Source organism: Neopelma chrysocephalum, unplaced genomic scaffold, assembly GCF_003984885.1.
Source record: "Neopelma chrysocephalum unplaced genomic scaffold, ASM398488v2 Primary Assembly neopelma1_60, whole genome shotgun sequence".
Classification (NCBI taxonomy): Eukaryota; Metazoa; Chordata; class Aves; order Passeriformes; family Pipridae; genus Neopelma; species Neopelma chrysocephalum.
Genome location: NW_020897715.1, coordinates 11,741,698 through 11,755,345, shown reverse-complemented (window position 1 = coordinate 11,755,345; position 13,648 = coordinate 11,741,698). Strand labels below are relative to the sequence as shown.

Here is a 13,648-nt window from a genome sequence, read left to right as displayed (position 1 = left end):
GACAGGTAATGTGTTCCCACTGCACTGCAGGCCAAACCCTCTGTTTCTGCGAAGGACATGATCAGACCAGGATCTTGTCCTTAATTCAGCATATATTTTACCCTGTCACAGAATCACAGAATGGGTCAGGTTGGAAGGGACCACAGTGGGTCACCTGGTCCAACCTCCCTGCTCAAGCAGCGTTATCCCAGAGCACATTGCACAGGATTGTGTTCAGACAGGTCTCGAATATCTCCACTGAGGGAAACTCCACAACCTCTCTGGGCAACCTGTTCCAGTGAAGGGTCACCTGCACAATACAGAAGTTCTTCCTTATATTTGAGTGGAAACTCCTGTGCATCAGTTTCTGCCCATTGCCTCTTGTTCTATTGCTTGGCACCACCGAGAAGAGCCTGACTCCATCCTCCGGACACCCTCCCTCCAGATACTTACAGACGTTGATGAAGTCCCCTCTCCATCATACCTTCTCGATGCTAAACAGGCCCAACTCTCTCAGCCTGTCCTCCTAAGAGAGATGTTCCAGTCTCTTACTTATTTTTGTCACCTGTTGCTTCTCCAGCAGATGTCAGGGTAGTTAAAGTCCCTCACCAGAACCAGGGTCTGTGACTGAGGCTGCTTCAAGCTCCCTGTAGAATTCATCCACTTCCTCCTCCTGACCAGGAGGCCTGTAGCAAACCCCCACAACAATGCCACCCTTACTAGTCTGCCCCTTTACCCTAATCCATAAGCTCTCAACTTGCTTGTTGTCTACCCCAAGAGAGAGCTCGATACATTCTTTGTGTTACCTCACGTAGAGGGCAACTCCACCGCTGTGCCTGCCTGGTCTGTCTCTTCTCCCCATAAACCCTGGCCTGATAGAAATTCTCTCACACCATTGTTAGCTCTGGTAAAGGAGGAAAAATTTTATTGCAGCACCTTTGTATTCAAAGGGTTAGAAGAAACGTCCTAAAAAGACTATTCTGGTCCCCCATATCTGACATGGCAGGTGGGATGAGTCCGTCCACATAAAAAATCTGGCCAGAGGATATAGTGTGGGTTGTATGGGGCTGCTCCCCAACACTTGGCTGCTTCTTGGTCACACAGGCACACCATTTTTTCACACTGGTCTGTCAGGTTATCTGCAAAAGAAAATGTGAGCAGAGGATGAGCGATTCTGTATCAGCTGAAGGCAAGAAACAGTTTTAGGAGGAACAATTCCCTGAAAAAGCAACTCTTAGGGATCAGAGGCTGTGGCAGCAGGCCCTGCATGTCATGTTGTGAGTGGATCTGACCCTCCCCTGTCCTCTCTCTGTCAACAGACCAAGAGCATCAGAAAGTAGCAGCTAAATGTAAATTGGCAGTGCTTATAAAAATTTGCCCAGTATGGAGCACTCCCTACTTCTAGAGCGCTGTGATCAATGGGGGCTTAATTCAGCAATCAGAGCTTAAAAAGAAAATTATTTTATCTTAGCCTGAACTAAAAATATTCCACCTTTCCTCAGTCAGTAAATTTCCCTTCTAATTCTTCCTTCTGCAAAACAGGTTGATTTCAAAAGAAAAAAAATGCTGCTTTGAAAGGAGGAGCCTCCCATAGGCAGAAACCTGAGGGCATAGAAGCACCCACTGGGCATTCCTCACTCATGTTCCATCAGTTAATGTTACATCTCTCTCTGATCATGGCAGAGGAGCCAAGGAACTCTGCAGCAGGGCCAGGTACCTGAATTTTATGAGCCAGCAGCTAACAAAGCTGATCAAAGCCATACATGGAACTATAGAGAATGCAACTTAGTCATGACTACATGACTAAGTAAGGACCATAAGGAACATCAAACCCACCAGCTTAGATGGCTACATTGCAAATGACTGATTTGGGGTTAATGAACCCCATCCCACCTCTAGGTGGCTCAAATGCAGCCATCGGGCTAATATTATTTCAAAGCAAAGTGCCTTGTTTCTATGAGGCTGCTACCATGGATTATCTAACACCCACAAAACCTCCAGTATGCAAAGTTCAATATATAATTTCATGCGAAGTTTCATTCCAAAACCAACTGCAATGAGTATAGGAATTGTTTCAGATTACACTGGACTTTGCTGGATCAACCCTATATCTGATAAATAAATAAAGCCTGTGTTTCCTAAGCTGGTCTGAATAATCACACATTTACTGGTAAAAAGTGTTTCAAGGATCCTACCAACTACTTCTTTAGCACTAAGGCCACTTTTTTTTTTAGCTACCTATCTTGCATGATATACCAATCTTGCCCCTCTGCTCCTTTAGTTCTTCCTATGCTGTGCTAGCCACTGTCTATCTAATGTGAGTACAAAAGCCTGGCTTTGCAGCATTTCTGTTAGAGCAGAATGATTTTTTTGACCAGCCTCCACAACTTACAGCCTTTCCTATATTTCAGGTATTTATTGAATGCAATTTGCCTACAGATTATGGCATTTATGGACTGAAGAATATGGTTTTGCCAATTATTTTCATATCACAAATAAAACCACTGAACGGTAGCAAAAGGAGGAGAAATCCCAGGTAAAATGAGTTTCTATTTAATTTACATGAAAATGTCTGTGTTTTTGTTACAGTGTCAGGCAACAGGCATTTAATTCCTATTGCATTGGAATGACAGTGCAAACAGTTCTGCTTCTAAAGCTTCTGGACATCATTACCCTGGGCCCAGCAAGCATGCCTGGAAATTTAATTCTTCATTCCTTTTGTTTGAATGGGATCAGACATTATACCTTCGCACCCCAGTAACACCTGCTGTGCTGTAGCTTGGGGTAGGAAATATGCCTTCAGAACACATTTCTATTGTTCGTCCCCATGGGGTATATCAGGGGAAGTGAAACCTGCTGAGGGCTTGTGGAGAACAAGCCCTCATGGATGCATCTCAGGTCTTGCCTGGACGTCAGTTAGGGAATTAATGGCATTTGTTTAACTAATGCTTGTTAGCCAAGTCAGAGCAACTGCAGCCCACTGCACTCCTATGGGACAGACTCTGTACATCTCATGGACTCAGTGATACATCTCATATTCGCAACTTGTTCCCTCACAGCAAAAAGAAACAGGATTTTTTTCATTTAAAGATGACTTGCAGAGGGTATCAGTCAGTTATGGAAATGTGGGTAAGTAGGAGGGAGAGCAGTTATACATTAAAGTGGTACATTCCTTAGCCAGCACTTTGTATTTAATAGGTTGTTCTGGCACTTGGATAAGAGCAACTGCAGATGTGCTGTGCCCCATCCCATACCTCCTGGCATGTTTTCAGCTGCTGGCGAGGCTGAGGATTGCACCAATAGAATATGGTCTTCTGATAAGGTATCTTTTAATGTTTGAGCAAGTAGCTTTGATGATTATGGGGACAAGTTTTACTCTCATGTGTTTCTTTTCAAACTTTCAAAGTGTTCTACAATGGATTTTACCACCAGGGACTTCTTGAAGACTTAGAAGTGACAAATACTAAGACTCAAGTAATCTGGTGCATGTCAAAACAAACTCTGCAAGACACTGACGGGCTGTGATTGTGTAATTCAAACCTTCTTGACTGGGTACCAGCTGTAGAGCTCAGCACAGCCTACACTCGCTGTATGCCTGCAGCACTGAAGAGCATTTGATTCTACAAGCTTCAAAATCCCTGCTGGAACCCTGGGATTTTAGGCTGGAGCCCCACATGAGGCAGAGATGCAGGCTGGCACCCTGTTTAACCTGTCTTGCAGCCATGCAAAACAGCATGGCTCTTCTCTAGCAGCACATAAGGGTAAGTAAAAAAGAGAACAATCCTGTTGGAGGGAGGGCCAAAACTGCAATGGGAAGAGCACCCCTGTAGATCATTGCACAGCTGTGGAAAGAGGTCGGTGAGGAGCAGGCAATGCTTAATGCCAGTGAGTAGAAGGTCTACAGAGAGGCATCTGCACCCCTGCCAAACTGAGATGGCTTGTGGACGCCCCGACTCTCACTCTTCAGCCTGGGGAGCACTCAGGTTACCTGGAATGGGTGGTGCTGGGGCTCCAGCTTTCCTCCCAGCTCTAGCTGGGGACTCTTGGCAAGCCTATCAATCCAGGGGTGGGCAGAGATCTTGGTAGAGAATAGACGTTTCCTAAAGCAGCTTTGAGAGAAGCTCAGCATACACAGAACTACCTCTGGGGCCCACAAAGCTCTTTAGTCAGCCTAGTGCCTGCAGAGGGGGAGAAACACACCCGACAGGAGCAAACATTTCCTTACCGCACCGCACGGTGTTCTGCTCACACGCCCACTGGTAGCGCTGCACCTTGGGGCTGCAGCCTGCCTTCTCTGCCTTGTCGTAGCAGCAGTCGTGCGTGTGGCAGCACCTGGGAGAGAAAAAAAGGTAGAGTCTGGGTGTCCTCCTGCATCCTGCATGTTTGCATATACTCCAGGACGGCTCAGCTCACACACAGCTCACAACAGCACCATTTCCCCTGACTGTCAGTAAATCATCTGTTGATGAACCAAGTATCCTGACATCTGTGTGAAGATTCACATCTTTCAGGAGCTTATTAATGCCGTATTTGCTCCCATCACCACTGTGCTTCTTCCTCTGAGCTGCTGCCCTCAAAAGGGCACGTCTGGTCAAGACATGGTAATGTCACTGAAGTTTTTTGCCTTCCTCAATATCACCAAGAAGCTTCATCTCTTCAGTTCACCTGGACCTGCCACATGCTCTTTGGCCCATCCATTTTCTGAGGGCTGGCTACAAGTTCATCAGTCTCAATGGTGAAATTTGTATCAGTTAACTTCAGATCTTTAAATGCTCTCTCTATGCATATCTGGGGCACAGTTCACATTTTCATGCTGCAGAGATCTAACATAGGTGAAAAGCATTGTATTTGAAAGTGCAATTGCATTTCATTGACCATAGAGGGGGATGAAGGTGAGTAGCTCAGCTGATGACATCTGTCCTACTGACTAGTAAGTGAGATAATTCTCACTGTCAATTACTTCAGAATTTATATAAAACTTGACCCCATTTGAATTTTATTCTGGTAGTTTAGGGACTCAAAATAAACTGAGAAAAGATTCAGCACTTAAAGAGGTTCTCTGCTGAATAACAAAGGTTGTTTCCACAAAGATGCTGGGTCAGAGGCTGAAGGCAGATGGTAGTGATCTGTATTTCCGGAAGCCATCCCTGCACAGTCACTCTGACTGTACAGAGAAACCACTCTACTAAGCAGGAGGAATTGAGACAGGCTGGGTTTAGGGGTAAATGATGACTGGACAGCTTTTAGAGAAGCTCTGGAGTTGTGGGTGTGAATCAGTTCAAGAGGTTGATGAGCTGACCAAAAGGGAGCATGGCTGTGCTGGCTACTTCTAGATTACCAAACATAGTTGAAGATCTTGATTATCTTCAAGACCTGAAGCCAGTGTACCTGAAAAGTCAATAAAAGTCTGGGATCCATCATTATGTCCCTGTGGAAAAGTGGAAAAACACCGCAAAAAGGATAAGGATTTCTTGTTCAAGAAATAGGGCTTCTCTAGGGATGTGTTGGGAGCTCCCAGTACCTTATCTGAGAGCTTAGGAGCATCAGGAACTTCATTACCCTCTGCTGCAGGAGGATTTTGCACTTTTAGAAATTGGTTTATGAATATGAGGGATGGTGGGCTCTGTGAGGTGATAAAGCCCAGGAGAAAAAAACCAAAACAAAACAACCAACCAACCAAAAAACCCACCCATTTTTGAAGTGCAAAGAAAATTCACCACTGATGCAAATTCTAATAAAATCCCTGGAACCAGATCAGGTGAATCACGTGAAAGATACAACAGATCAAATTCAGCCTTCGTGTAACCCCTGTGATTATATGGTGGCTGTATTTAGTTCAGTCTGCTTTCCCTACTGACTGAGGTCTCAATTTAATGGTTAAAAGTAGCAATTTCATTCCACAGATGAGTCTGCAAACTAAATGCCTTTTTTTCCTCAACCTCCGAAGATGAAACCCGCATGAAGTTTACAACCAGACTGCTCACTGCATTGTGAAACCTAGAAATGTAAGTTAATTGTAGCAGACTAGTATCTTCTTCCATGCCAGCTCCTCAAAGGACTTTGGAAAGGGACTAAACCCTATGGGACATACGTATCTAGAAGTTTTCCCATGAGGAGTTGCAGCAATTGTTATAATTGAGAAGACCTTACCCAGCCTATGGAACCAATTCTGTTGGACATGACAAGAGTAGCAGGCTGTGGGTCAGACCTTTGTTGGTCTGGTAACACTTGCCTCCTAGGCTTGTCCTGAAGAGGTTAGACATGAAAGGCTAAAGGAGAGAAGAATTTGCAGCCTTGTGGAAAGTGTGAAATTCTCAGCTTTCTCCAACATTTGAGTCTGTATACAATGCGTCATAAAATATGACACGGATGGACTAAAGCACTGAGCTACAACTGGGGTATGTGTCATCTGGAGGATTTGCTGTAACCCAGGGCATCCTGGCTAAGACCTGAAGCTTCAGCAAAGCCTAATCCATCCTCAGGGGGATGACAGAGAGCAGAGCAGGCCCATCATCGGTGTCTCATATATGGGACACAGTGCACAGGAGGCCATGGTGGAGAGCCACAATCAGGCTGAGCTGAGGCAGAGTGCCAGCTGTAGAAATCACAGGGTTTGTGAGATCTGGGGAGTAAACCAAGAGGCAAATTGGGAAAGTTGGTGTCAGGGATGGAGGTATGTGGGGAGGAAGAACAACATGAAGGTAGATGGGCAAAGGAAGGTGTTAAGAGCCTCTGCCAAGGGAAAGAAACTGTTCTTCATGGATAGCCAGAGGGAACAAACAGAAAAAGAGGTAGGAGAAGAGAGAACAGATATTGCTGTGAATCAGGCAAGGACAAGCAAATAAGCGCTAGAGAGGTGAGCGAGCTAGCTGTGAGAACTCACTGCTCCTTATCTGGCTTGGCAAAATCAGGGAGAATTGCATAAATTTTGCAGGACCACAGGATTTGGGACACAGTTCTGCTTCCCCTTACAGGAGTTCCTCCTGATGACACCCACAGCTGCAGCAGGGTGACATGTAGCTTACACCAACTCAAAGTGAGAAGACTTTGGCTCATATTTTACAAACATCTCTTTCAGATGTGATGAGATACCAGGGAGCAAAGACTGAGGAAGCCTTTTGTTGTCCTTTGCCACCCTCAGATAGTCCCCTCCTGTCTGGAAATGCCTTTTCTGCACCTGGGTCAGAGTGGTGTTAAGCTTTTAATAACCTGCTAACACCAACAGAAACAGAGCCAGCCAACACCGTGGCAGAGCACTGGTCAACAGGTATGGAGAACAAATACAGCTGTGTCATCTAGATAGTAAACAACCTGTTCATCACCTCTGGGCTATGAGACAGCCCTAATGGCTACAGACAGCTCCGGCTGGTCCACAGGGATCAGCCGGCCAGACCCCTGCTGTGGAGCAAGGCCAATAAAGTAAGAATTTGTCACATTGTATTTGTCATGTTAACAGCCCCATCATTGCTGGGTGGCTTTTTCTTTTGCTTTAACTCTGCAACAGAGAAGAAATCGTTCTCCTTCCTATGCGTTTTCCAGGACTTAAAGATTGGACTCAACGATCTTAGAAATCTTTTTCAACCTTAATGATCCTATGACTTAGATGAGTCATATATGCCACCCTGCCTCTCACGGCATTGGTGTTTTCAGGGAAACACTGAGCACCCTCCAGGTCCTGCTTTACAAAATAGGTGCTGCAGCAACCCAGGGAACCAGAAAAGAGAAGGAGAAAAAAATCTATTGACGATGTGGAAGAGATGCCATTATGTCTTGAAGTGGTGAGACTGTAAGAGTAGAACAAAAGGGAAAAGGTAATTACTGACAACACCACATCAAAGTCAGTGTGTGGAATAAACCTTGTAAAAGGATTACCCACTTAGTGGCTTTTTTCTTTTCAAATAAAAGAGAGGTGCTTAGAAGCATTCTAACCCTGTCTAGACAGATTGACTGAGTTACTCACAAGAAAATTACTCCTTCTGTAAGGGTCTCAATAACAAACCTAGAATGTCAAGAGAGTGGGTAATTTCAGACAGTGTTTGTCACTCATGGCCAGTAGTTTTGCCACTCTGCTTCCCTCTTTTTTAGAATGGAAAATATGGAAAGTAACGTGGTCGCTTTCACAGGCATGCAGTACTCACCACACTGATCTTTGCAGCAGTTCTCTGTAACAGATATCAATATTTCTCTAACAAACAGAAAATAGAATATTTTAGGGCTAAATCTAGTGGGGCATTGCTGGTTCTTCCCAGCTAAGAACCTAAATAAAACCTCCCAGTTTTTCTATTGCAGCCAAGCATTGCAGCTAAGGAATAATAATGTGTGTACTTAAAGGATCAAGCTTTCCTTTTACAAACTATCTGGTATTTTGAGGCATTTCCAGTTGCAAAGTCTCATTTTCTGCTTTTAGGATAAAATCCATATCCAATGGGATTCAAACAAAAGCAGAAACACTGGCTGCTGAACATGTGGCCATATTTTACTCTCTGTTTTTCAGGAGTGCTGACTACTTGCATCTCCTGGAGTCACATAAACTCGGAGGTCACTCAGCCTGTATGGAAAACAGCTTTTAGGTCCCTCTGCTCAGCCCTTCAATAATAGCAGTACTCCAAATTAGTGAAGTCATGTTTTACTTTAAAGGCTTTATCATGAGAATTGGTAAAGGGTAACAGAAATAATTGAACACCTCACATCCACTGCTGTAGATGGTGATAAGCAGATCAAGAGATATTACTGAAAATTAAAAGAAACCTATACACCTGAAAGCTAGGACTCTTTGTAGGTAGTTACTCATCATTTGTGAGCCCCATAGTGACTGTTCATAGAAATATTTCACAGATAAAAAAAAGGGACACGATGAGATGGCTTTGGGAGAATAACATCTCACTGCATTAATGAAGGCAGCTCCATTAGTTTTAAGGGACAACTTCTTTTTCATGCCCACAGAGGAGCTGGTCTTTAACTTTGACATCTTTTCTTCCTTTTTTTTTCTCTCCCTTTTTCTTACCTGACAATGCAGCAAAATTTTGTAGCAATGTGAAATGTCTCCAGCAGCAGGGTATTCTGGAAAGCTCAGTTTCCTTTCCAGTGAGCTGCAGACCGCCTTCACCACTGCTAAAAGCAGGGCTTGCTTATCAGTAATGCCTGGTGTGTTGACTAGATAGACTTGTGTGCTCTGCCTTTGGTATTTCAAACTGGATGAGATTGCAAATAACAGGTTCAGAGCACACAAGAGTCCACTGTGCTCAAGCTTTACATGTATGTTAATCACAAAGTACACGAAAGAAACCTCATTACAACACTTCCTAGACACATTTCTTGTAGCCTTGGGAATAACAAGCACATCATCTCCCCCCGCTAATGAAGAAAAGGAGAAATAACACCATGCTCCCCCTTGTTGTTCTTCCCTGATTCAGTGTGAACTAACAGGCAATGAAGGCAACAGGTTTGATTGATTCCTCCTTGCAACTCCTTGCAACAATCTGGATTTCTTCAAGAGGATAAACAGTGATATTCCCATTGCTGACATTTTAAGGACCTGGGTAAAATAACCCTCCAAATACCTTGGATCACTCTCTTTTTGTCAGGCAGAGTTTACTCTCTATGAATACATATTCAGCTATTTCAGGAAATTATCCTGGTTTCCCCTTTGCCTTCTACCCCACATAGCACAAGGTCCCAAGAGCTTTAGTCTCATCCAAAAGGAGGTTAAACCCTCATTCAAATCCCAAGTGATATTGTGGGTCCTTACCCACAAATCCCCAGTACTGTTCATATATACTAAGCTCCCTCTCCACAAGGCAGGAAATGAGTCCGTGGAGTCACAGTAGTACAAACAGGGAAGGGTGGGGAGGTCTTCACTGCTTCTGGACACATAGATGATGTTTTTCTTACCAGTCTGTTTTATCTTTAGGCCAGCCTCGTCCTCCCAGTCCACAGTAGCATCCATAGCCAATATATGCCAAGGGAGACCGTCCCGTGCCACATGATATAGCTCCAGCCAATTCAATGATTCCTCGAGTGTGCAGTGAATGCGATTTTCCCAGAGCACCTTTCCAAACTGCAAAGACACGACATGGCTACACAGAGGAATTAAACTCACCTGCCACTGATTTTCCTACAGTCCTTAAAGGGAAATGGTTTTGGTTTTGACTGGTTAGTTGGTTGCAGCCCTAACAATCTAACTAACTAGCCATGACATTCAGCTGGTAAGGGGGACTCTGCAGGAGGCTTTGCCTGAGGTCTGGGATAACCGAGAGGTGGATGCAGAAATACCCAAGCAGGCTACTTCTTCTAAGGGAGCTCAATTCAAGCAAGATTTACTATTTCCGGTCGACTAGTCTGTGATTGCAGCTCTACTGCACCCAGGAGCAGCGTGCCTGGTTTTGAACATCACAAAGCTCAAGCTGCTAAGCTTTGCAGGGGCTGTGCTGGCATCATGCAGAGCCAGCTAGGCTTCAGTGCACTCCAGAGCTCCCAAACCTGGGAAAGTTTTCCAGCTATGCTGTGGTCCCAAGTGGGACATGAAGCAGCATAGTACAACCATGCAACCAAACCTAACCTGGGGTCCCTGGAAAAAAATGAGGTTTCTCTTTTGCCCAAGATTTCTTACATTATCTGAGTTTCCCCTGCTATCCAGGATGTTTTAACCCATTCTCCATGTGGCAAAAAGCTGACAGTACTATTAGTTTGCATTAAGGGATAGCTACAAGTCCCTGAGCGTGTATAGTACGTACTTTGTCAAGAGTATGTACTATAGATACAAACACAGAGTGCCTACATTAGCCAAGAGCTATGTATGTATCACCTTTCTTTTGAGACTTCGGAAGTGCTGGCAACACTTGCATCCACTTCCATTATTATGTTCCACTCAAGTCATAACAGGTTGGCTGCATTAATTTGGGGGAAAAAAAAAAAAAGAAAGGAACTCTATGTCAGCTGAAGTGTCTGAATTACCACCCAAACCAGTCTGGAGATTTCTGAGTTACAACTTTTCAGTGTTGTGATTTTGCATGTTAATTTGCAACTTTTTTGGAAACCACAGATTCTGCAGTACTGTTACAGAAACCAAGAGTACCCTGCCCCTAACACTCAAACCACTGTGATGCTCAGCTGCAAATGCTGATGCTTATCATGCTAACAATAGTGACAAATAAGAGTATTTTATGCCTGGCTTTACTGTGAAGGACCAAGTGCACTTTGCTCTACTCTGTCCTGAATTGCAAAGCTACTCACCAGTAGCATCAAACCCCTCAGACCAACAGCCTAACCCATGTGCTCGTCCTACCCATACACAACCACTCCAAAAAGAAACAAGGGGACTTCGTGGCACACTTGGATGGAGAGGGAAGTGATGCCTGGGAGCTGGGAACTTGCCACTGAAGTTGCTTTGCCACCTGCCCCTGGTTATTTCAGCAGGCTTGACCTCTTCAAAGTGTTGTGCAAACATGGACTAATTAATCTCCTAAACCACCCAAGGACTCAATACTATTATTAAAACAGTTGCTTTCCTTTTAAAACCTAGCCTCTAATCCCCTTGCTTGGGCCTCTCCCCGCATCTTCTGGGCTAGCTCGCCCTCTGAGCCCAATCCAAGTGCCAGTGAGGACAACGAGGGTCTCTCCTCATGAAGGACAAAGCAGGGCTTTGTTCCCTCTCCGCAGCCCAAGCCCCCAGCAGGAACTGGCACTGTCCTCCACTATTTTCATCCCTGTCCTCCACCATTTTCACCCGGGCGATCGCACCTCGGGCTGTCCCCGGGCACGGCACGGGGTTTCAGCACAGCCTCCCGCTGCTTCCTGGGGCATTCCTCGGGGATTAAATGCACATTCCTGAAAAAGTAACCGCGCTGCTCACCTAAACACTACTTGAGTGTTCAGGTTGCCTGCTAAAAACACATTATATGGGTGTTATTCAAAACTAAAGAGACCACTTATTTTCCTTGTCTAAACAGCAGGGCTTCGGAGTTAGAAGGGGGCTCAAGCTCTCAGGCACCTCAGGGGAAATCACAAGCAATAAGCTGTTTTGGATTCAGGGAAATAAATCATGCTTTTTTAACCTGTTGCAGTTTGCAGACCCTGAAAATGTTCCAGTGGAGACAAAAACTTCTTTGTAGGCACTCTGGCTTCCTGACGAGCAGTTTGAATTTTTTATAGCTATCTTTCACTGGCCTTTTAAGCCAGGACTGCTGGACTTGGTCTGTTGGCCACTGGCTGAAAATGATGTAAGGTAACTGTACCTCACCCAGAAGAAGAAAGGCCATTCTTCTTTTGGGGATATCTCTGAGGATCAAGGAACTGTAATTACAGTGCAGACCTGCTCATGAAAGTGGAGTGAAAGCCCCAAAGGAAATTGAGTCCAAAAGACTCAATTAGTGTGCTTAGGGCTGCATGTTCTGCGAGAGGCATCCAGGCAGCCTCTGATGTTCCTGTTCTTTGAAAGCTGTCTGGATTTTGAGCCAGCAGCGGGTTGCTGCAGCTGAGAGGTCAGCCCCAGAAAGTACATTTTAATATTCAGGTGCACAGCTAATAACTGGACCAAGAACTGAAATTGCTTTTTCTATGCTAGGGAGCCAAGCCAACACAGCTAGGAAAGCCTTGAAAAAGTCTGAGTCTCCACAGTAGCCTGCATCTAGCCACATCTCCCACTAGGAGCATGTTCAGTCATTAGTTATACCACTAATGGAGCAATGGAGCACCTTAGCTAAGAACATACCTGCAGAGAGGTGAGCAGAGGTGGATCTGACAACTTACACTTTCTATGTTCTTCTTACGCTGGCAGCCTTTAGATTAAAGCAGAGTTTTGCTTTTTATTTTGAAACTCTACTGCAGGTATAACCTCAGACCTGCCAGTTTACTGTTGCCTCTGTGTGTAGGGGCTTTATGTCATTTATGGCTTTTATAAACAGACTTCTTAAAAATTATTTTAAATTCAGATGAATTGAAAACTGCTTATTCCATGGTCACTGGTATAAAAAGAAGGTATTTTTATGAAACACGGACACTAAAAACTCTGTAGCAGAAAACTATTAAAAAAGAAAATGACCTGTGTTTATACAGCCCCACCTATGCAAACCATAGCCGGGGCTGGGAAGTGAGGTGGGCAGGCAGGTCGCTTACAGAGCCCCTCACTGTAAAGTTGAAAATTGTCCAGTGACACTTTTTTTTTCTCACTTGGCCAAATCACACCGAGGTGCCTGCTGTGAAAAAGGCAAAGCTGACGGCAAGGGGAGAGGCTGTCCCCAGACAGGGGGGAGGCATGGCAAGGCAGAGGGACCGAGAGGTGGTACTCACCTGCCTGAAGCAGCATCAGTATGAGCAGCCAGCGGGAGCCCATGGGCAGATCACTTCCACGCTCCTGTACTTCGGGGTTCAGCCGCCGGCACTCCCGGCAGCGCCTCGCCGTGCTGCCAAGTGAGCCGAGGTGTGGTTGTGCTAAACAATCCTCCCGGGCTGCTGCTCCAGGGTTTATATATACATGGCTCTGCGCCCGTCTGAAGTGAAACACCCTCTTCTGCGATGTCCCTGAGCCCCAGCTCGGGTCCAGTCCGTCCCCGCAGAAGGCTCCTTGCTGCGTGGGGAGAGGGCGAGGGCTGGCTCTGTTTGCCCAGCATCACCTTTGGGAGGGAGGGGCTGCTGGAAGGGCATTAGGGTGGTAGTCTCTGGGACAGCCCAA

General features: G+C 45.3%; 1 protein-coding gene across 1 annotated transcript; it reads right to left on the bottom strand.

Annotated features, from left to right (window-relative positions):
• Positions 1 to 880: 880 nt before the first annotated feature.
• LOC113966621 (phospholipase A2-like) lies at positions 881 to 13,309 on the bottom strand. Its single transcript, XM_027681536.1, has 4 exons — positions 13,267 to 13,309; positions 9,871 to 10,036; positions 4,205 to 4,311; positions 881 to 1,118 (listed from the first exon to the last, which is right to left on the bottom strand). Exons 1-4 carry the CDS (start codon positions 13,307 to 13,309, stop codon positions 955 to 957), a joined length of 480 nt encoding a protein of 159 aa, XP_027537337.1. The 3' UTR covers positions 881 to 954.
• Positions 13,310 to 13,648: the final 339 nt, after the last annotated feature.

Coding starts and splice junctions, on each gene's coding strand:
- LOC113966621 (XM_027681536.1), bottom strand. CDS start 13,309: ATGGGCTCCCGCTGGCTGCTCATACTGATGCTGCTTCAGGCAG. Junction 10,037..13,266: donor ACTGATGCTGCTTCAGGCAG/GTGAGTACCACC, acceptor GTGTCTTTGCAG/TTTGGAAAGGTGCTCTGGGA. Junction 4,312..9,870: donor CCTAAAGATAAAACAGACTG/GTAAGAAAAACA, acceptor TTTCTCTCCCAG/GTGCTGCCACACGCACGACT.